This window comes from Styela clava, chromosome 4 (genome assembly GCF_964204865.1).
Source record: "Styela clava chromosome 4, kaStyClav1.hap1.2, whole genome shotgun sequence".
Classification (NCBI taxonomy): domain Eukaryota; kingdom Metazoa; phylum Chordata; class Ascidiacea; order Stolidobranchia; family Styelidae; genus Styela; species Styela clava.
In genome coordinates, this window is record NC_135253.1 from 3,973,203 (window position 1) to 3,997,618 (window position 24,416).

Below are 24,416 nucleotides of genomic sequence, written 5' to 3' on the forward strand. Positions count from 1 at the left end.
TTAAAATTGTTGAAATATGTATCAATTCATGTTATTATCTGTTTCCATTAGAGAATTGAGCTGTATAGTGATAAGTTAAAGAATAAAAGTTGGATGATTCATTGTGTTACTTACACTATTTCTACTTTAGAACTAACCTGAGTCTACATCCAATTCTGAAGCATCAACAAAATATGTTCGATAAAAATCATAAAGAAGTTGAACTTCAAAATTTGTTTCCCTTTCATTATCACGTGAACATGAAAAATGTCCAGCGACTTCTGTCAACGATAAAGTTCCTACAAAAAATGCAAGAGCTGTTATTAGCAGTAACAACATTTTTAAAACAATCATAGACATAGTATAGTAAATATCCATCCCTATAGTAAATTATTTTAACAACTAAATAACATTTAAATAACCTTCGTCAACTGTTTTTATGAAGTTGAAAACATCTGGTTTCAATTCAGTCCAAAATTCAAGAAATTGCTTCCATTGTAAGTTAGAATCAAAAGGATTTTCCCTCAGCCCTGTTAATTTTGTACCCATCATATGAAGAAATATCTTACTCTCCTGTTACCAAAATCAAAAATACCATTTTTATCACAAACAAAAAATCACCCTTAATTTAATGACCTTACGCGTTTGTTTACTAATTTATACAATCTTTAATATTTGTTGCTATTGTGTTGCAAATACAAATTCACTAAAATTATAATATCAAAACCAAATTCTGTCGGTTCACAAACCCAAATCTGAAATATATTATTAAAACAACTACAATTATGAAATAAATACCGGCATTCCTCTTTTAACATTGAGGGCAGTATTCAAAGATAATCGAGAACCATACCATAAGATTTTGAAACAGTACAAGGCACAGCAAGGAATTTAAACTTCAAGCAAAATAAATGCAAGAATATGAACACAGGATGTAGAAATTAGAATAAGGTGAGTTTCAACATCAACAAAATTTTGACAAATTACATACAATGTAAAAACATCTAAATCACAAATATATTGAAACCAAAAATTTTTATTCTATACCTTGATATATGATAAGATTTCAAAACTTTTGAGGTCTTCGAGTGATATACCAAAAAAATTGGTGGCATGAATATTATTTGGATTATCATTAACTATGAGAGAAATGACTTTACAATCTTGTACATATTTTTTCACTTGACTTCGAAGCTCTTCATAATTGACCACAACACCAGCTTTATAATAGATTTAAAAGATTAGTTTCTTAGCATGATAAAATATGTGGAAAGACGTTTTCAACTATCAAAAATTACATTGATATGATATTTAGACATGAAATAAACTTATGGATTATTTTGCAAACTGAATACTGTTGTGCTTGTTTCTGTTGTGGTGGAAAATAACTTTTCCGTTTACTTTTCACTTTAGAAATGGCAGAAGTTTCTAGAGGGAAAAATGTTACTCTTTTCGTTTCTACAGAGCCCTATATTTCACTTCAAATTTTTCTGAGTTTCTATATTTACAGGCTCATTACGATACTTTTACATACGGATAGAATTTTGCAGACATTGAAATGGCCATATTAGTGATTTGACTTTCTAGTCTATTTATTTGAGTATTGATTTTTTGAATAAATATTCACCATTGTTTAGCTGAAAGCAAAGTTCACAAAAATCTTCAACAACAGATTTTGTTTTTTTAAATGTTTTTAAATAAGTTCCACATTGATTAAATATTTCCATTTCCTGACGTGCATCATCAACAGAAGAACTCTGCAATAAAACAGGTATTATTTTATTTGCCATAAAATTTTAACAATAATAAAACAAAATATACATAAAAGTAAAAAGAATAGAAATAGAAGAATATGTTGTTGTTGGTTATCAGAGTATCAACTTGAATCACTTCAAGTAAACAATGCCAGCAAACAGCTGAGTAAACACTAAACAGCAAAGTAATTCCAGAAAGCTCTAGGTCTTTTTTATAAGGCATGTAACTCTGAAAAACGCTCCATGTCATATAAGCAGTCACTAGTATGTAAGAAAATACTATTGAGGATAAATCAGAATCTTCTCATTTCTCCATTGTCTACCCAATTTCATACTCGGATACCCGCATAATGATAAACATAGGCCAACATGCCAGAAGGTCACTGCGCCAATTTTTTTTGCTAATATTGTATGTAAATATAAATGAAACTTACTTCCTTTCGAAAAGCTGCTTTTATGGTCGAATGCAGAAGAGAATATTCAGTTTTGTGTTTTAAAATCAATTCAAGGTCTTTAACAGAGATTTCAGCAGTTTCTAGCTGTATTGCAGATTCTTGGAAATAATCAGCAATTTGTTCTATTAATACCTTAGTACCTTCTCTGAAATGCTTTATTGCAGATTCTTTGTCTGACAAAACATTTTTAATGTGATGACACTTACTACTTGTGTTGTCTAGATTTTTAATTTTTAGTGATTAAAAAGTCTGGTAATATGAAACATAATTATATATCTTTATTAGCTTTTGTTGTGCATAAAAATACCATATTGTTGTGCATAAAAATACATTCTAGATCAGTGATTCCCAAAGTGGGCGAAATCGCCCCCCAGTGGGCGAAAACGATACAGAGGGGGGCGAAAAAGTCTAAGGGGGCGATAGGGGGGCGATTTCGCGAAACCTGTTTTATGTTCGGCGCACTTAATTCTGTACTCTGTGTGCATTGGCAGGCTTGAATCATGTGGGCGATATTCACACGCGAATGGATTTCTGGTCTCGTCTTCGCAGTAAGGTAAGGTAGTTTGCGTATCCCAGTGGTCGGCAAAATACGGCCGGAGTAAAATAATCTGGCCCTGGACGATTCACTGAATGGACCTTTCCCCGACCTTTGACTGCGGAAAATTCTTCTCATACTTTACCATTTTAAAAGTTTCGGGGCTTATTTTAAGAGTGGTTTCGCGAGTTGTTGCCTTTAAAATGGGGTATTTGTTTCAAACCATCATTCTAATACACACCATTCAACAATCTGTTTTTCAAAAGTACCGATAAAGAATTTTAGCCTAGTCTATCACAGCTATTTCTACACTAATTTTTGATTGCTGTATTTAAACTGAAACTCATGGAAAGGCAAAGTAATCATTGACTCATTTGATTTATATTTAAATTTCCGAAAAACAACTAAAAACTAACGAATATAATTCAAAAATGAGGTAGTGTTCACCACCACGCCTGAAAATCTGTCTGAGTGAGAGTGTCTGAGCGCCTGAGCGGATGCGAAAGGGGGCATTGTTCCCTTTTTTTGCATCTTGCTGATTGGCCAATGTCACGAAGTAAACAAGGAAGTCTATGCCCGGGGAAATATCCAAACGGCGGTTGTGACGATGAAAGATGAAAATTTTTTATTTATAATCTACGCTCGAGGAGTAAATTACTTTTTTTTACGTAACAGAATTTATCGTGAGACACGTTTAGACTAAATTATACTATATCCTAACAATCTAGTGAACAGCCACTCGTTTAACGAGCCTACAATGTAATTATCATTAGACAAATGAAAACACGCAGAAAAGTTGATGCTGAGTGCAGGGGTTCAATAGCGCAGTAAATATTCGAATACATTGCGAAGCAATAAGAAAATAAAATTCATATTGTAATCGAGAGATTCATCACTGCTTAATTTTTGTAAGAATGTATCTTCTTAGAGAGAAAATATTTATCAAAATTTCACAAATCATGCGAAAATATTCACTTCGATGTTTGGAAGTACATATTTGTGCAAATCATTATTTTCGAAAATGAACATTACAAAGAACAAGCAAAGAAGTGGGTTTGGTGGTGCCCATTTAGAAAATGTTTCAATCTTGGCGTCGTAAAGCTATCCAGTGTGATGCAGCAACAAGACAGGGTTACATTAAATATCATTGTAATATTTTTTTAATAAGACGACTGAGTTGAGTTCACGAATTGTCGCAGTTTTTGCGTGCTGTTCCGTTTTTAACTTCCAAAAAACATATGCGACCCTGAATTTTGTCCTGCGAGTGACATAAAATTTGCCGACCCCTGGGCCGTAGCCGATAGTCAGTCACGGCTTCTTCCACATCCGAGTCAATGAATCAAAAACAAATGGCTGGTTAATTGTGGAATGGTGATCGGACTGGAGGCCGTGATAGGATGAGGAATCAGGGATGAATTTTTCCGAAATATTTTGGTGCAGGTCATCAGGCTGTACTACTTCTGATATGGTGAAAAGTTTTTTTTTAGCCGTGACACTATTGGTATCAAAACAACTAAATCGCCTTTGCATTAGTAAACGGGGTAATTTTAGATATAATAAAAAACTCGCTGAAGAACACCAAGCTCATCCATCTCAATCAAAAACACTATAAACTATGATTTGTCTCCGTATTTGGTCTGTAATATATTCGTTTCAGACTTTTAATTTTTTTGCAGTGCCGGGGGGCGATGAAGTTGTATAAACTACTATAGGGGGGCGATGGTACAAAAAGTTTGGGAACCACTGTTCTAGATAGTATAACACTTAATACAAAAATGAAACTCACAGAATAGTTGATAAAACTGAACTGAGAAAGACCATTGGAAAAGAAACTGGAGAGCAGAACTCAAGTCAAAAGACTTATTTTTGTCATATTCCTTCAAGAAAACTTGTTCAAATATGCTATACAATCTTTTGTTTTTAATTGAATTATCTGATGCAAAGAATCTAGTAAAAAAGCCATCCTGTAGGAAAAATAAAGAAGATATATATATCAATTAAACACCACCATGAATAATCAACTGTCACATGGCATTGTGGAACATTCAAATAGATCAGGTGTGACAAACTTATTCATCGTTTTATTAGTTCTGACTGAGTAAGCGGCCACACGAGTTTTTTTTCATGATTTAGAATCTTTTCTCAGATTTAAAAAGTAACTAATGTATTGATTAAAAGTAAAAGTCAATAGATAAACAACACAATTCTAAAAAAAGTACAAGTTCAGTACACAACTTTGAGAGCTGATGAATTAAAAGCTAGTTAAAAAAGAACTAAGTTGACAAACTATTGGTAACAAAAAGTTTTTTGAAGTTTTGAGAAATGCAGAGAATTTGCAAACCATCCAGCTAAAATGGAAAATAGGCTAACTTAAAAATTGCATGTCAAAGACTTTCGGAATTATTCAAGATTTTGGAACTTGACAAATGAACATATCAATTAACAACACTGGTCTCCAATCCCCAATTTACTCCGAGGAATCGCTGAAGTGCAAGGGTTCCTGCATAAATTTAGAGGTCAATTCGCAGGCCACATAAATCGGCATATGTTCTGTGGGCTGCATATTTGTTCATGAATATTGCTAACAATGAAAGCACACATCAGACAATAAAATACCGCAATACTCTTTAATAACTCATCATACATTTTTTCGACTTCGTGACAACATTGTTTGAGCACATTGAAAAGCTTTTTCATTGAAACAATCCTCAATATCTTTTTGCAAAGTTTGTTTGCCAAGATCTTCAGAATAATATTCCATGAATTTTATCTCCTCTTTCCATTTCTATAAGTATATGAAGAAATACAGTCATACATCAGCAAAAATTTATATAATCATGCGCAAACTCCTAAAACCCATTGTTGTTAGACAATTACAAACTCGAAATTCAAGTAATGGCAAAAACTTCAACAAGGTGCTTGGTCAGTCAGGGCGTGTTCTGAAATGCCAAGATCTATTGAAAAGATAGAGAAATATAGCCCTGCAATTAAGCACCAGTAAAAACCAAATCATGTGAAACCTTGAGCAGTTCAAGTCATTATGATCATAAAAAGTGTGAATGGTATAAAATGATATATACTACAGGTTTTTGAAAAAAGTAAAATGAAATAATGCTTTCAAAGTAAAAAGATAATATTTTACAAAGGAATGCTTGATTCAAATCAAAATAGAAAAATCAATATAAATAATCTTTCATTACTAAACTTTTTTTCACAGAAATGGGATAGTATACGTAACCCAAATATTATGTCTAATCATACTTGCTGAATTAAAGCATCTATTTTGTCTTTAATTTGTTTTTTCCATTCTGTTTGAAATTCTGGATTAATCCATTTTGTGGAGATGACATTTCCTAAAAACTAAAAATATACAAGTAGATTACGAAATTGATAACAAATTACTTTGTATTTAACAATGTAGCAAATGAAATTATCCAAACATAGTTGGCTGTTCATAAATTGATACAAGAGAGCACTGCAAAAATGATATTTAGACTGATTACTGGTGGTGAAAAATATGAGTGGTAGCAAATAGCAATACCACAATCAATAGACAGTCACACTTTCTTTTCAAAACTACAAAAATCTAGGATAGAAGCAGGGCTGGGGAGCCGGAGTTGGAGTCACAGCCTGGATTTCTGAGACAAACAAGTGTTTTGAATCAAAAGTCGAGACATCTTGGAATGGGAGAACTGTGCCCTACTGTAGTTTTTAGTGCTGCTTTCACAAAACTGCATTGGGGCAGATACTTCATGGTGGTGGTCACACTTAATAAATCCAATGGGTATAGAGCCGGAACCTAGCTCCGACGTAAAAAATAAAGCTCCTGAACCGGAGCTAAAGCCAGAGCCACTGTGATTTCGAACTAGCTCCCCAGCCCTGGATAGAGCAACAATCTCGTCCGAGCAATGAAATGTTTGGTTAAAAACAAAAAATACGGCCTTCCTGGGAAATATGTTCTTTTTCTACCAACTACTAAAAACTCAAAAATAATTACCGGTAGATATACGATATGTAGAAAACTTTCTACGCAAAAAAATAAGTCTGAACTGAAATTCACTACTTCAATGTAGTACCTGAATTTGTGTAGTATATAATTCTCTCTGGTTCGTGATTTCAAAAAGTATCTGTTTGCGAAGTTCCAAAAACAGTTTTTGAATAATATGACAATCTGATTCTTCTGACTAGAAAACATTATTATAAAATACGATTCAATTATAATTGGTGTAAATGTCAAATCAATAGTATCATTTACAAGATATTTATATAGTGTTAGTTTAATCAAACAAAACTAAAATTTCAATACAAAATTTCATATTTACTCCAGGGATAATAGATAATAGAGCATATAAGCCATCTCAGTATATGATGAATTTTCTATGATTACTACCGTTAGTCTAAATCATGAATGACAATATTCAATCAATCCACTGTTCCAGGTGATTGGACTTGGATGGTCTGTGGAATGATTAGTTACCATTCAAAATCTATGCAAATCAACTCGGGGATGCAAAGAATATGCTAATCTGGTCATATGTGATGATACTAAGGTTTCAGATTTTGAATACACATGGATAGAATAATGAACAATGGTTTATCGACACTTTTTCGATTATTTCATTGGAAATATATTATTTTATTATTTGAACATAAACTTGAAACACAACCAAAAATCTTAAGTGCCTCCCTAAAAACAAGAGTTACAAGGCCATGATATTTAACAACATCAGGTTGTTTAAGAACTTTAATTCAAAACCTAATATCTTCATAGATTGCATTCTTAGTTTGATAATTTACATATTTCTATAACTCACATCCCAATAGACTTACCAATTCTAGTGTTTCAAAAAAGTATTTTTCGAGTTTCGTTACAACCTGTAGGCACCAAAGCGTATCTGTACTTTTGAAACCATTTTTCTTTTTCAAAAACTCTATAATATATTTCAGGGCTCTTATGAATTCCTGTTTTACAACTTCCACACTCATAGGACAGCTAAAAAAACGTTGAAAATTAGCAGCTGCACGTCCACTCAATTTCACAATGAAAAAAGTGGTTGAAATCAAAAAGTTTACTTGAATGAATTGGAGTATTAACTATGATATTGATTTAAAACTTTATATGAATGAATAATATTCTCAAAGGTATACTGCCAACACCGTGAAATGAACCCAAAAAGGATGCTACTCATTTAACATAGTTATTTTTACAATACATATTTGCATGCATGAAATTCATTTGAGGCCCATGTGTTAATCACCTCCAATTAGGATTGCTACATACACCCAGAAGCAAAAATCTCTGATAGAAGCTTTTTTGTTCAATATGTACACTGACAGTGAACAAATAAAACAAGAATGGCATCTGAGAACTTTTATAGAGGAATGTGTGTACTAGATTGTGAAAGTACAAAACATATGAAATACCTGAATTTCATTTGATAGCGCACCGCTTAGATATGAGTAAATATTCTGACAATTAGCAATTCTTTTATTTCTGGAAATATTCTGGCACAAAAAATATTTTAAATGAATTTTCTCAGTTTATATATTTGAAATATCACAACATACCTCTCATGGAATTTTTTTTCACACATTTTATCAATTTGGTAATGAACATATGACGTAAATGACTCATCTTCAAGTTTCTAAATAAAACAGGTAAAAAGATATGACATTATATGTGATACATGGCATTCAGTAGAAGTAAGATAAAATGCGAGATAAATTATACTTTGAACACAAAAACAGCTAATATTCGGTCTTTACCCATGCCTAATAAATTAGATAACGGTTTTTTAACATATATATCACGCATAGACATGATGGTACTTTTACATGATTAAATTGAGTACTAGTTATGACGATTGAGTAATAAAATTGGATACAGTCATTTATGTTGTTTCTCATGCATTACTATTTACAATCTCAGTAGAAACATATGCGCATTTTATTACTATATGAAAAGAAAAGAAAAAAATCGTAACCATCAATGATCTCTGTACATTTTCAAGCTTGCATACACCTGCGATATAATGACAGTTGGCTTACTGAATAATTTCCTTTTAGATAAAAATCCAAGCATCTGTATAGAACAATATCAATAGGAAAAAGAGTTGTCAAATCTTTGTGATCTGTATTTTTGATTAATTCCAACATTTCTGGAGTGCGCAGTGTGAATGCAAAATTACCGGCAATCCGTGGATATCTTTTTGAAATACTCTTGATGGTTGGAACCATTTCCAGCAATGATCTGGAAATAAATATATGTCAGAAAAGTATCTTGTTGTTGGTTAAAACAAGTAAATTTCACATGCATTAAATTGCGTAATTTTTTTAAACTGGCAAGCAGGGATGGCCAATACCGAATAATTCACTATTTCGAATATATTCGAAATTAATTTTCTCGACAAGCATTATCAAAACTATTTGCCGAAAGTGGTAAGAGTATGAATTATTTTTTTTGTGAGTACGAAATTATGAATCAAAAATTAATTATAATCCAGCATTTTACCATACATTATGTTTTCACAGATTACCGCGTTATTTTAAAGTTGTAATGCTTTTGTTTTTCGTAATTATAATCAGGCAGTTACCACACATTTTATGTCCCCCGATTGTCGCCTTATCTTAAAGTAGTAATGCATTAATTTATCCGTGAGTCGGCAAAACTATGAGTTACGTTAAACACAAATAAATTAATACAATAAGTCATTTTAAATGCTGTTATCGGTCATGGATAAAAATATTTTGTCGCAACATAAAATCATCTTAGTTAAAAGTCCATACCTTACTTTTAACTAACTATCATTATCATAATTATTTTCCTTAAATTATATTTTCACAGATTACCGCGTTATTTTAAAGTTGTAATGCTTTTGTTTTTCGTAATTATAATCAGGCAGTTACCACACATTTTATGTCCACCGATTGTCGCCTTATCTTAAAGTAGTAATGCATTAATTTATCCGTGAGTCGGCGAAACTATGAGTTACGTTAAACACAAATAAATTAATACAATAAGTCATTTTAAATGCTGTTATCGGTCATGGATATATATATTTTGTCGCAACATAAAAATCATCTTAGTTAAAAGTCCATACCTTACTTTAAACTAACTATCATTATCATAATTATTTTCCTTAAGGCGGGAAATAATATAAATTATTTTTCCGTGATAAAAAAATATATATCAAAAATTAATTGTAATCAGGCAGTTACCACACATTTTATGTCCCCCGATTGTCGCCTTATCTTAAAGCAGTAATGCATTAATTTATCCGTGAGTCGGCAAAACTATGAGTTACGTTAAACACAAATAAATTAATACAATAAGTCATTTTAAATGCTGTTATCAGTCATGGATATAAATATTTTGTCGCAACATAAAATCATCTTAGTTAAAAGTCCATACCTTACTTTTAACTAACTATCATTATCTCAATTATTTTCCTTAAATTATATTTTCACAGATTACCGCGTTATTTTAAAGTTGTAATGCTTTTGTTTTTCGTAATTATAATCAGGCAGTTACCACACATTTTATGTCCACCGATTGTCGCCTTATCTTAAAGTAGTGATGCATTAATTTATCCGTGAGTCGGCGAAACTATGAGTTACGTTAAACACAAATAAATTAATACAATAAGTCATTTTGAATGCTGTTATCGGTCATGGATATAAATATTTTGTCGCAACATAAAAATCATCTTAGTTAAAAGTCCATACCTTACTTTAAACTAACTATCATTATCATAATTATTTTCCTTAAGGCGGGAAATAATATAAATTTTTTTTCCGTGATAAAAAAATGTATATCAAAAATTAATTGTAATCGGGCAATTTAACACACATTTTATGTCCACAGATTGCGGTGGTATTTAAGAGTTGTGATATTATTTGTTTTTCGTAAGTACGGAAATAGGTATAAAAAATTATTTATAATTAACCAGTTTACCACATCATTTATGTCCGCAGATTACCGCGGTAATACTTTTATTTTTTTCGTTAGTTGACGCAACTACGAGTTACGTTAATTAAACAAAATTAAATTAATACCACAAGGCATTTTAAATGCTGTTATTGTTCATGAATTTGAATATTTTGTTGCAACGGAAAATCATCATGATAAAAAGTCGATACTTTTGACTATAATTATCAAAATGATTTGCCAAAAGCGGGAAAAAGTTAAAATGATTTCGTTTTTTCGGACTTGAAACAATTTATTGGGTGTCGTAATTTGTAACAAAGCGCGCGACCTATTTATTTGTCTCTTGCAAGGGAATGGCGATAGTGCAAATCTCGCGACCGTACAAATGTGTCGCATCAATACGAGGTGCGCGCTCTCACAGAAGATAACGAACAATCAAAGAGCCGATACTATTTCACCGTCATTGCATTAAGCGACAAAGCGCGGAAAATCGTTTGAAGATTTCTCTTTAAAACGAAACACCACGCTGACGTCTGAAAGTGGCTATTATTCGAAAAACGGCCGAAAAGATATTCGAATACATTCGATTCGTTTTGGACAAACCTGCTGACAAGCCTTGCCACTGCATCACTGATTATACCTCACGCAGAACAGGATAACTATCCCTAATGGATCCTGATGAATTCACATCATGAGGCGTTTCTGGCATAAGGATTGCTGGACTCCCCACCCTCGTAGGTTGCACCCGACCACTGGTCGGTTACGATTACGACTTCTTCAACATTTCAATTTCATGAATCTGAAACAAATATCTGGCTAATTATTCCCATACCCGTCGTGATGTTGGAAGACTGGTGACCGGATGATAGGCCATGGGTCGCCTCATGATTAAGTTGTCTTATTGCCTTTCTTGGGACAAATAAGAAAATGCTATCCTTATAGTACATCCATATCTATAAAACTGGAATCAGCTTCCAAATAATAGTATTTCCAAACCAAAGTAATCCAAATATGTACTTTTGTAAATCTCCACGACATAAAGCTCGCCAAACTTTTGCCCAATCAAACTTTTGAATCACTGGCAATGAACACTGATTGCAGTATTGATATTTGTCATCTTTAGCATCTCCATTTGCAAATTTCCAATACAGGGGAAGTGCCAATAACCAATTGGGACTGGGTGATTTCTCAAGTTTCTTGAACAACGCATGTAATGCATCAGAAATTGTCGGTAGGCGAATGCTATATCATATAAAAATAATATATTAGGATTTAACAGTTTGAATATTAGATTTTTTTATCAATCAACACATGACAAACTTGGCCAATAAAAACAAGAAATAAAATTGAATTATATTATAATTCTAATATGTAATCTGTGATATTATCATTTAACAATGCAATAGTACTTTTTTAATGCAAATATTAAAAATCAATCCAATATAAATAGGCCAATAACAATGAATTTTATGTTTGCGATTTATAATTACTTAAACTTGCACAATGGTTTGTACTAAGGAGTAAGGACTGAATAATATTATAGCGCTTACTGTGGCAACTACATTCCAAAATTACATGTCTGTAGAAAATTGACTTGTTTGTTTGAGGGAAGTTGTTACTTATCAATGTTAGTTGAATCTATGTAATAACATATTTCAAATATCAGCAGTATTAAATTTAAAGGGCTAAACATATTCCTATCAACCTGCAACTAGAAAGAATCTCTGTAAGACTATCATATATTTTTGATATATCATTGTCATCCAAATCGCTTGTATCCAAGGTAGCAAATATCTTCGACAAAAAATCAGAAGTAGCAATATCATATTTTTCCTTTCGCAGTCCAACAATCAATTCCAATGCGGCAGTAATGTGATTAATAATTTCCTGTTTGTCATTTCTATTATCGAATGATTTGATCCAGGAATGCAACAATGTTTCAACCACCTATAAAATAGGTTAAGGGTATAAGATAGTACAGATGAACTTTTATGCACAGACAATCTACAAATTTAAAACTACCTTTTCAGGTCAAATAAACATTGAAAAAAACTTTTCACATCATTATTGCAAAGAAATTGATGTGAGTACATTCTTTTGAAAAATCTATAGACTAATGAATATGTACATCAAGAAGATAGTTTGGATGGTTATTATCCCCAATAAGAAACATTCTTTCCAGGAAAATTTTAACAGTATTTTGAAACAAATCGAAGAATCTTGTTTAGAATGTAAAACTTATCTAATGTTCATTTGAACAAAAAAATTAATAGTGAAAGTTAATGAAAAAATATTTAGTAAACGATGCTAACCATAGCAAATAATGTAATCCAAAATATAGGGTTTTTCACAAATAGTTGTTAGATACAATTTACCTAATATAATATGCTTGTGGCTGGAAAATTTTACCCACTTGTTGCGATGGTTTCACATTAGGCGAGTAATCATAATACCAATCGGAATGACAGCTCCAACCACTTTGGACACATTGAATCCATGCCAGCAGTTCCATGAAATGTTCATTCGAAAATCCATGTGGCAAAAATTTTCCCATTCCACTACACCACAAATCTCCCCACAGATATTGTTGATTAGAAAATATAAAAACATTGTATGATGATATGGTATCGGCTTTCTCTAGGATAATAAAATATTTTTTACTAATCATCTTACAAAACTTGAGATATTAATTGAAGCATTCACTACTGTTCGAACCTGATACATCAATATATCTATTTGCATTCCATGCACGTGGAGGCAATGATTCCCACTTTTGTTGGTTACTGGTATCAACATAGCAAAATTTATATGATAATCCTGTCCAATTTTTCATACGTTGTATAGTGCAAAAATAGTAATCATTTCTAAATAAATATTAAATATTAATATAGGACAACACGATTGACAGACAATTACAGGCTTTGATCAATTGAACAAACAAACATATAGCATATCACAACAATAGTATTATTCGATACATATGGTAATATTTTAAAAAATAATAAAAAATGACAAATACATCTGGCAAGTATTATCAAAATTGGCCTTTATTTTTATACAATGTTTTAGCCACACATTAAATATATATTAAGATATGTTTACGTTCCTTTATTCTAAGTATTATATTAAGTAGGGTAAGTTATATAAATTACTAACCCTTCATGATAACCCATTTTGTATAGACACTTTTCTTCAAAGCAATCTAGATAGATTAGTATGCTGCTGTTTTTCGGATCGTGGTAGAACTCCGGTAAAAAGGACACAAAAAACTTGATGCAATCTTAAAAAACATACAAATTAGTGTTAAGGTAATAGTAAACTGTGACATTACAATTTTATCCACATTAGAATCATATGTACTGCAAATACCATCATCTAAGTTTTGTTCTGGAATGTCTTTAATTGGCAAATATCCTTTCTTTGCTGAATGTTGATTCTGTAAGTTTTCTCGCACGGCATGGTTTGTATCATCTTTAAAATTTAAAACAAAATATCATAAGAATTAAAAAATATTGACCAGTTTGTTTAACATCAAAATGTGGTATTAATTATTAGAAGTTGTCTTTCTGTTATTTTTCCTCCAAATATACATTAGGTCAGTAGTTCTCAACCTTTTATGGCTCGTGGCCCCACTTCAGGAGGCTTTTTGCACTCGTGGCCCCCCTGTTCATTATTCCAAAAAACTAGGCGCATTGGGATTGTACTGTGTATTTGCGGCGGTGTGGCTCATCGTGCTAAGCGTTAGGAATACGCTCGCCATCGCACCTCTAATTACTCTACGTGGGTTCGCAGGTTCAAATCCCATGCGGGGTGGTTATGTGCGAGAGGATTGCTGGACTCCCCGCCGCCGTTGGGTGGTTCACGTAACCGCTGTCGGTTACGGCTTCCTCCACCATCCAGTCCATGCTTCGGAAAAACAAATACCTAACTAATCCCATACCCGACATGGAACGGTAACTGGACTAGAGTCCGTGGTTCGCCATATGGTTAAGCCGTCAAATCAGCTGACCGATGTCCATGACTTCTAGCAAACGGGAAGGTAGAGTTTTTGTTGCAAGAGCGTACCGATGTAACAAGCAGTGAGAAGACATTACGTAAGGCCATTCTTTTCGACCATCGTTTTCACATCTAATGCAGTAGTGGTGCTAGGCATGCTTTTACAGAAGAGAAACTCTTTCCTCATTTTTTCGTAACGAGCAAAAGCGATCAAGTGACTTTCCAGCGTGGTATCAGTGGATTCATCGAGTTGAAGGCTAGCTTGAAGCTTACTTTGCTTGATTCCGGAGCAAACTTGTTGACATACATCGGCTGCCATGTCATCAATACGTCGACGGATTGTACTATTGGAAAGAGAAACTTGCTGAATCTTTCTTTTTTCTTTGGGACCTATCAGCAGTTTCACCATTTTCTCCGCACATGGCTTGATAAGAACCTCGGCAATAGTGTGCGCTTTTTGCACTTTGCGATACGACATGCCACTTCATAGCTGCATTCAAGAGCAGACTCATTATCCGGCAGAAACCCGAACTTTGTCAATGTTGCTTCCTTGTCAAATCTAACTCGCTTGGCAGTCAATGCACCAATATCAACGTCTTTTACATGGGGATGATTTTTGTCACAGTGGTTTTGGAGTTTAGATGGACGTAATGATTCATTGCTCATTACATACGAGCAATACATGCATTGAGCACATTCTCTGTCTATTTACTTTGGTAAAGCCAAAACCAACGTAACTGTCGTTCCATTTTCGTATTTTGGGCATTGGGAATTCACATATATATAGGATTCTGCATTTATAATACGATACCGACGGTTATACGGCCTGCCAGCGAACTATTCTGATTAGTAGATTCCAAATTCCGCTATGATCAAACAATCCGCGCACAAGGAAGTGAATACACCTTGTGACCGGAAATAACCTATTCTGGTAATGAAACTGAGGTGAGTGGGGAATATTTTTTTATTAAAGGGAATTTATGCAAACAAAGTCGCTTTATGATCTATTATTAGCCTTGTGTCGTGGCCCCCCTTGGACTGCTTTGTGGCCCCCTTGCGGGGCCACCGGCCCCCGGTTGAGAACCACGGCATTAGGTGGACTTCTATATATATAATGGAGTATATAGAAAATAAACATACAATATAAAATTAAATTAGCAAAAAGAAACCTTTGGAATGGAAAATTGAATGGAACTATCAAATATATAATACATGCTTTGTAAAACATGCCCCACAACTTTGCTTCGGACTGAATCCCAAGAGAATTACAAACCTTTTTTCGTGTCTTCATTTTTTTGCGACTTCTTTCCTTCTCCCTTCTCTGTACTTTGTCCAGTTACTTGAACAGAAAATCAAAAATTCTTAGTTGTATGATAACACCATATATTTAAGTAAATTGTATGCTATGTTAGCTAATAGTCTGCAATAGTACCACTTGAAACAAATTGAAGGCTTTAAAAGTAGCGGAACACATATGAAACCCGGGCCATCAGAATTGCTCATCTACATCTTATAACATATTCAATATTGACCTACATAAACTAAAATTGTGGAACAATTGGCGTGAAAGTTATATTTTATTAAAATAATATACATTCAATGAATAGCTAGCTACCAATGTGAACTTAGTTAATATGTATGAGATATTAATAGGTACGATAAGCATAACAATAAATGCGTCACGACTGTTTGAGATAAAATAAAAAAAATGGGCAAAGGCAACAGTAGTCAACCTAAACTTAAAAACATATGAAGCAGAATACTGTGTCTGGTATATATATATTTTTTTGAGACAATAACTTTTTTTGAATTACTCAAATTGACAAATGGTAAACAGCAGGCTTTTAAACTGTCTGTGTATTTAAAGATGTTCAAATGAAAACAGAATTTTTTAATTATGTATTTCAATATATATGTATTTAAACTACCGTATTTCTCCGCGTATAATATGCACTTTCATGGTTAAATTTAGTTTCACAAATATGGGGGTGCGTATTATGCATTGGTCTAAAAAATATCAAAAAATATTATTTCCCATTTTATGCTTCAACTAGCTAATAATTGTCACATTTATTAATCTTAAGTTCTTAATTTAATGTGGCAAAGTCTGTTAGAATCAGATCATGCTTGATTCGTTAGAAGCATACCCAGTTCAACAACAATTTAATGTTGATAAAGGCGCAGAAAAAATGGTGAAACAATAGTGATAAAAACACGCTGTACATCTGTTAACTGCTGTCATTGTCTGGTCTGTTTCTCTTGTTTCGACTAATCGGCAAAACTTTACCATTAATAAATTACCATATGAGTGACCTACGGCTTCTCTTCGAAGTGCGGCGTCTGAAAACACGTTCCGATACCGGGCCTTGTCAGCCTTTAAAGGGGGAGGGACAAATATCTTCACAAGATACTTTAATGTCAAATCACATCATGATTGGCAGATGTTTCACAGGCAAATACATAAGACATATTACCAGATATATATAGTTAACAAAAGGCAAGCAGACAGAATGCCTGAAACGTCTGGAAAAAACACCTACAAGGCAAGAGAGGTCGGAATTTTGATATGCGTATTATGCATGGAGTTTGAAAAATTCTCATTAAAAATGTACTAAATCTTGGGTGCGTATTATCTACGGAGAAATACGATATTTGCAATTGCTAATGGATATTTGAAAAATGGTGCAGTACATAGCTCAGCTGGTTTGATGAAGAAACATATACCAACTTTGCTTATGTTCTTTCTCATTTTGTTCCTCCTTCTCTTCTGCTACATTTGGTGCCGCTTCTAAAAAGTTAAATGAAAAATATTTTACCGCATAGTTTTTATACTTTCACAGCATCACACACAACACATTTATATATTAATCCCCATCATGTCATATTTCTTGGTAAAGATATCAGAAAATAGGAATAAAATTTTAGATTTCAAAAGGTTCACTCAATACATTCCTGAATTTCAATTACTCTCTCGCTTGTTGTGTTGGGCTCAATTTTTATTAATCATGTTTTTAGTATTTTTTACTTTGCATGTATCTATTTGTAATACGCTGTTTTTGTATAGACCGTGAACATACCGTATACCAAAATATACCGTATTTTGATTTCTGTACATATAAGTTTTCTTCTTTTTCCGTAGCAAAGTCCCCATGATGCTGCTCCAAGGTAACTTTTATTAGCTTGAAAATGTCCTTATTTGATGTATTACCAAATCCAGACTATTTTTCTATTATTATCTATTCTATGTTCATTTTTAATAAATATTGATGAACTAACTATACACTTCTCAATGTGAACAATAGCATGAATTGAGAAACAAAATGTTATTCAATGGGCTCAATTTTTATTAATCATGTTTTTAGTATTTTTTACTTTGCATCTATCTATTTGTAATACGCTGTATTACAGCCATTCAACCATTCAATTTTTTCACGGGTGTCGCTGCTCGTTAACCAGTCTTGGTTTCTCGCGACTCCTTTTCACCTCGGCTTACCAGTTTCGCCTCTTTTTACATACTGTATTAATTAGTGTATGGTACTTCATGTATGGTGGATAAAATAAACTACTGATCAAAAGACCAGTGTTTGCAAACCACAAGTAGCACCCCAAATGTGGGCTGCCGAGCCTTTATGAATAGGTAGCTTACACGAGTAAAGTTCTCAGTACTTTGTTTATTCTTAATTCATATTTGAACATTGATTTTTTAATTTTCGTATTTTCGGAGGTTTGAGAAATAACAATTGCTTGCGCCTGAGAAAAAAAGTCTTGAATCGTGAGTAAATTTGTCAAATATTCTTAGCTTTTTTAGAATAGTATAAACAAGGCAGTGAAATTTACAATTATTTTTATGATAGGAATGATTAATATTGTTGTTAGCGTGATGGCGAGGTTCAAGTTAGAATGTGATAAGGAGTTGAGTTTTGCAAGGCCTATCTGAAGATTGAATTTACTAGTAAATATTTATTTAAGACAGAGTTATAGATGTCTGCTTTTAAAGTCAAGATACTTAGCTGTAAAAAAATTGCTGGCAGAGTTTATTTTAACAACAACTCTGTGACAGTCTGGATACGAGGAAACCACAAAAAACTAATACCAATTCCATTGTTTAATGATACTATTCATCGAAAAATTGTTAAATTATCAAATGATGTGTGGTTTGAACATTTAATTTGTTTACTATACTATTTGTTAGTTTGTTTATGCTGGTTGATTACTTGATAGCTTCTTGATCTAGTTAACTTTCTTGTGCTCCAGCCTGTGTTTAGATTTGTTTAAGAACCTTGTTAACAGTGTTACGATCATTGGGTTTGAATTATCTATTTCTTAAGTTTGTACTAGTATGATCATCTGTTCTGACAAAGAATTAGGATTATCTGTTCCTAATGATACAGCACCCACACCTCCAGAATGGAGTCTGAATCAAGCAGTTCATCTTCGACCTTACAAGGATTTAGCAGTAGATCAAAGCAAGAATGTCAAATAACAATGGCACAATACTGCAAAGGACTCTAAAAGGTTTCAATGATCTGTTGGAATAAGAGATCCCGAAATTGTCAAAAGACTGTTTCATGATACTTGAAAGAATCAGTTTACATGTATAATGCACCATGCTAGAATTACCGATAATTTAGTGCGAATTTCATGCCTTCTATGTAATGGTGCAATGCCAAATTATTATCAAACAATGAAATGTGACTGTGTTACCGTGTATCATAAGGCTTGTAAGTCAGCATCCCTGTCAATAACCCTTACTGACTCATATTTCAAGTATGTTATGTCAAGTTGTACATTCCTGGCAAATCACAGATAATAGGAATGAACATCATCTGAAATGCCTGAATCACTACAGAGATAATATTCTTTGCCAGGCTTCCCTCCCAATCTCTCCCACAAATCTGAGCAACTTTTGACAACTCCCATAAAAACAACTATTACTCTTCTTCAAATCGTGCTAGAAACAGCACTTCGATATCTTTGGAAGGTTTTTACAGCCTCTTTGTAGGAGTTGTTACCAGAAAGATATACCGGTATATGGATTTCTTTATATTATAGTCAGTCTCAGAATGAAAAGACCACTTTCAATTTTACGTCGGCTGTAGTGAACAAAGTAGTGATATGTACAACTTGTCTATTTCATGGAGTTGTGAATGACAATTGAGATACAAGTCAGACAAGAGTTATTGAACTGAACTATCACAGCTGGCTGTTCACTATTATATATGAGGAAACCACATATTTATCCCCGGGGAGAGGAAAGCCGATAAGACGGCTTAACCATATGGCGAACCACGGCCTCTCGTCCGGTTACCATTCCATGTCGAGTATGGGATTAGTTAGTTATTTGTTTTCGGAGGCATGGGCTTGATGGTGGAGGAAGCCATAACCAACCAGCGGTTACGTGAACCCCCCTACAGAGGTGAGGAGTCAAGCAATTCTTTCGCACATAACCATACCCGCATGGAATTCGAACCTGCGAACCCACGCAGAGTAATCAGAGGTGCGGTGGCGATCGTATCCTAACGCTTAGCACGATGAGCCACACTGCCGCGCCAAGCCATATGATGTCATATACATTCTGCTTTTTAATCTAAAATCATTTGTTATTATCTTATTTTGGACCTCCAGAAGTATGTGGACCAAGATGCCGCACAACCTAACATAGTATGTGTAACAGGTTAGGGTTCAGGTTGTGCGCCATCTTGATGCAGATACTTCGGGAGCGCCCATATTTTTATATACAAGAGTATATATGTATTAATTAAAACATTTACTTTATTAGTTTTTATTCTTCCCCAGCTTCGTGCGAAACCAAATCATATTCTAATACCTTAAATTTTGAAGTAATGCAGAAGCATTTTAACAGAATTCAAATTTCTCATATATATTTTACTTAAACACTATACTAACTTTTTTCTGTGTTCTGATTCTTTTGCGCTTTATTTTCTTTTCTTCCTTCCAAATTAGGTTCAGTTTCTAAAGAAATAAATGACTACTTCATTCTCCTGATGGCCATCATTTTTAATAATTTTATTTCGATCAAAAAAGCTTTGTGTCAGCTTCATTTGAACAGAGTTAGGAATAACCAGTATTAGTGATTTAATAGCATTGCAGTTGAACCAAAAAATCCAAAACAGTGTTTGGGCTTCAACAAAAACATTAGAAAGCAATGTTTCAGTTAAAATAAGTACCGGTAGTTACATTTCGGTGAGCAAAAATATATGTAAAAACAATACAAAAGTAAATTTTATTTGAGCCTTTTGTAAATATAATTTTACCATAAATTCCAACTCAGACTATAAAGTACAAATGTCAATTGTGATACAAATGCCAGAATTAATTTGCAAGATCAAATGGATTGTGAGTGTAATAACATTAATGATGATCTGATCATAATCTAAAATTTCAATATTCATATATCTGGCATACATTATGAAAAAATATATATATTAGGGTGCTAGAATGTAATCTAGAATGTCCCGAATGAATACAAATTTTCATTTGTAATTTTTGTTGAATGTTGGATGTCCAATATCACGCTTACCACCAGGAGGTTTCAGTCTATCCTTCTTTAATTTCTTTTTCTTATTTCTTGTTTCCATAATATCTTGCACTTCTGTAAAAACACAAAATAAAAAACAGTTATTTTCTAATAACCATTCTGCACATTTACTATGTTAATTAATGTATTTGTTATTAATATTTTATTGTTATACACAACAGCATATTTTGGAGGATCAATCGCTCATAGAACCTTTATATTTCAAAAGAGTGGTATGTTCCAATTACAATCCAAACAATGTTTTGATGTTTTTTCTAATTTCTTGAGTGCCGAAGCTGAATATCTCACAATCAAGATCTTTAATATATTAGTAATTATTATGCTTCTTGAAAAAAACATACTCTGCTTTGTTATCTGATTTTCTTGGTCTCTTTCATCACTTGTCTCGTTTCCTAGAAAACAAAAATATTTTAATTTATAATAAAGATAGGGATGAGTCTCTTTTAGGTAACTTTGGTAACTTGGCAGGTAACTTTGCTTGGAACTAAAGTTAGATGTACACATAAGAATATCTAAACATAACATATTAATCATTGATAAAGGATTATTGGTGAGTAGTTTGCTGTGGACAGGACACCAATTTATGAACTTGAATTGATGAATAAATGACCTTCTTGAAAATTTGACAGTTGGCATATATTGTACTATGCCAAATCATATGTCTCTCATCTGCAATGATATATGAATACAAAAAAATTGACATCTTCTGAACAAGACACATTTTTCTGTTTCATTCTATTTCAAATGATGGAAAGATTTTTCAATGGAGAAGAGCACCTTAATGGCCATTTCTAAAACAAAATTTCTCATAGCACAAATCCATTAGCTTTCCATGATATTAATTTTATCTTGAGCCTGAGGTAGGGATGCCACTTTTGGAAATCAGATTTACGCGATTCGAAAAAAGAGAGCGATTTACAGGAGAAGACAAACATTGAACGTTTCGGCGACGTTAAATCTGCCGAATGCGTTCATGCAGCACTTCACATAACACCAAATTACGGGATGAATATGAAAATGAATTTTTCGTGATTGACTTTTACTGATCTGACGTCATTTATTTCAAGTTCAGCGCAACACACTATTTTACGCATCACTCGACATGCTGTTTAGGCGTAATTTTCTTCAAACTGTTGGTTCAGTATTTCACTGAATGGCCTATTCTCTATTATCTATTTTAGGTCTCTATTATATGCGAATTTAAATTGATCGTATACCCAAAAATTTGTGACAATTTTGATAAAAATTTGCAACAGCACATCTGCGCTGCGATTAATACCCCCTGGCATGATTGGATAAAGTATCAGCTACCGAAATATTTAATTTTTATTGAAATATGATTCAAACTTCGTTCAGAGTGAAATATTTCACATATATTTGAATAGAACTATTACTGTATAAATACTCATGATTTTTATCGTAAAATATATATTTGATCTACAGGGTGTCCATTGAGTCCCTTTACAATTTCAATTTTTGTATCCAAGTATCCAAAAATGGCAAAGTCTGAGGGAATAAAACTAAGTAATTTTATGACATTCAACAAAAATTAAAACTGTAACATTTCAAATCAAAATTATTAAGGTATATACAAATGCAAGACTTGCAGTGATGATAGTTAGATTTGAGAGTTACATATTATTATTTACCCTTAGACCTAGATCTTTTAGAATCTGTATTAGCTTCATCTTTTTCCTTTGATCTTTTCAAGTTTTTTCTTTCAATATCATCTGTATACAAACAAAACTGGATCATCAATATCATCAAACTAGGATTGTATCAGCACTAGTCTAAACCCATTATAATTTTGCATTATATGTTATGCACTAAAAAGAACATGTACTACTGTTAAATTTATTCAATCAGATTTTTTGTTTATTTTCTGTAACAAGTTGCACCTGGAACACAGGACTGAATGAATGTCTTAATGTATCTTGCTAAGCATTGGAAACATCTTGATATTACACACTGATACCCTGCAAGGATTTTAATTCCATTTAGGAAAATATGAATAAAGAGATTGCTTGACTTAAACCCTGTTTGGTTATTGTTTTCTTCATTCCAAATCCATTAAACAAACAACTAGGTAGTTAATTATTCCAATACCCTTCATGAAATATTGACCGGAAGAAAAATCATGACTTGTCATATTATTAAGACTCAGCTTCACCTTGGGCCAGAAAAATTTAAATTCTATTGTAATTAGGAAGGTGTCAACTAACAAATAACCTCCCATTTGTAAATTACTATATCTAATAAGCATAAATCATGAATGATCACTCAACAGGTCACTAAACAAAAACTACTAGGTAATATATTTGTCAACATTCTTATAAATACATTAACAAAAAGTAAGTTTTACAATGGACATCAGCCAAGGCAGAAAAAGTGGAGTATAGTCTGATAGATTATCAAGTTACAGGTGACCCAATACCGAACACCTATTCAGATGCCCCGATAAACCAAAGCCCATTTTCATAAATTTCAGTTTCATTAGTGAGTTTATGGATAGAAATTTAGTTGGAAAAATAAATACATCAGATTTCATTTTGTCCCAGAATAAATGCCTTTGAAACATGAACCTAAAATCTGCTACTGCAGAAATATTCTAGAATACATAATCAGATTATATTTACAAATGAATCATGATGCTTGATAACTTCTGATTTGCACAATCCTTTTCATCTTCAAAAGTGTTGACTAAATTGTTTCAAATTTTAAGTCAACCTCTATCAGTTTTATTCATGTAATTATTTTGCAAGTACTGCGAGTGTTGCAAGGGATGTATGTAGTATAAGTGATATAGAATAGTTTCGAGAGACAAAACTTAATTAACTGACACTGTTCGATAAAAGCACCCAACTTGGCAATATTCACTCATTCATTCTCATTGTATAATAAATTGATGATTTTAACATGTGTTTGTGAACATCTACTAACCACCGCTTTTGGTGACACCTTTTTTTCAATTTGCTTGCTCGTTGTGATGTTCCAAAATTTCAGAATGGCAACATGAGATGTTAATTATTCAAACCGCAATACAACTTAACCAACCATAATTACATGCAGCGTGACATAGACATGATTGTTACAATATAACAGTGACCTCCAACTTGTTTTGCTGAGAATACCTATCTCTTCATAATACCTTGCGATCAACTGATCATTAATATAGTCATACACAAAAGTGGTTAGGTAAGTAATTTTTAAA

General features: G+C 32.8%; 1 protein-coding gene across 2 annotated transcripts in view; it reads right to left on the reverse strand.

Annotated features, from left to right (window-relative positions):
* The window catches only part of LOC120325814 (E3 ubiquitin-protein ligase rnf213-alpha-like), a 51,707-nt gene that overhangs the window by 24,114 nt on the left and 3,177 nt on the right, over positions 1–24,416 (reverse strand). For both annotated transcript variants that reach the window (XM_078111444.1, XM_078111443.1), the window contains exons 6-29: positions 22,855–22,935; positions 21,547–21,597; positions 21,188–21,259; positions 20,554–20,619; positions 17,375–17,434; positions 15,920–15,985; positions 14,020–14,121; positions 13,807–13,930; positions 13,366–13,514; positions 13,064–13,287; positions 12,356–12,597; positions 11,668–11,892; positions 8,772–8,973; positions 8,292–8,368; positions 7,554–7,716; positions 6,800–6,907; positions 5,985–6,083; positions 5,368–5,508; positions 4,510–4,687; positions 2,168–2,361; positions 1,607–1,736; positions 1,027–1,199; positions 402–552; positions 138–278 (exon numbers count right to left, since the gene is read on the reverse strand). In XM_078111444.1, the coding sequence (XP_077967570.1) occupies positions 138–278; positions 402–552; positions 1,027–1,199; positions 1,607–1,736; positions 2,168–2,361; positions 4,510–4,687; positions 5,368–5,508; positions 5,985–6,083; positions 6,800–6,907; positions 7,554–7,716; positions 8,292–8,368; positions 8,772–8,973; positions 11,668–11,892; positions 12,356–12,597; positions 13,064–13,287; positions 13,366–13,514; positions 13,807–13,930; positions 14,020–14,121; positions 15,920–15,985; positions 17,375–17,434; positions 20,554–20,619; positions 21,188–21,259; positions 21,547–21,597; positions 22,855–22,935 (3,219 nt within the window). The remainder of the gene's footprint in view (positions 1–137; positions 279–401; positions 553–1,026; positions 1,200–1,606; positions 1,737–2,167; positions 2,362–4,509; positions 4,688–5,367; positions 5,509–5,984; positions 6,084–6,799; positions 6,908–7,553; positions 7,717–8,291; positions 8,369–8,771; positions 8,974–11,667; positions 11,893–12,355; positions 12,598–13,063; positions 13,288–13,365; positions 13,515–13,806; positions 13,931–14,019; positions 14,122–15,919; positions 15,986–17,374; positions 17,435–20,553; positions 20,620–21,187; positions 21,260–21,546; positions 21,598–22,854; positions 22,936–24,416) is intronic.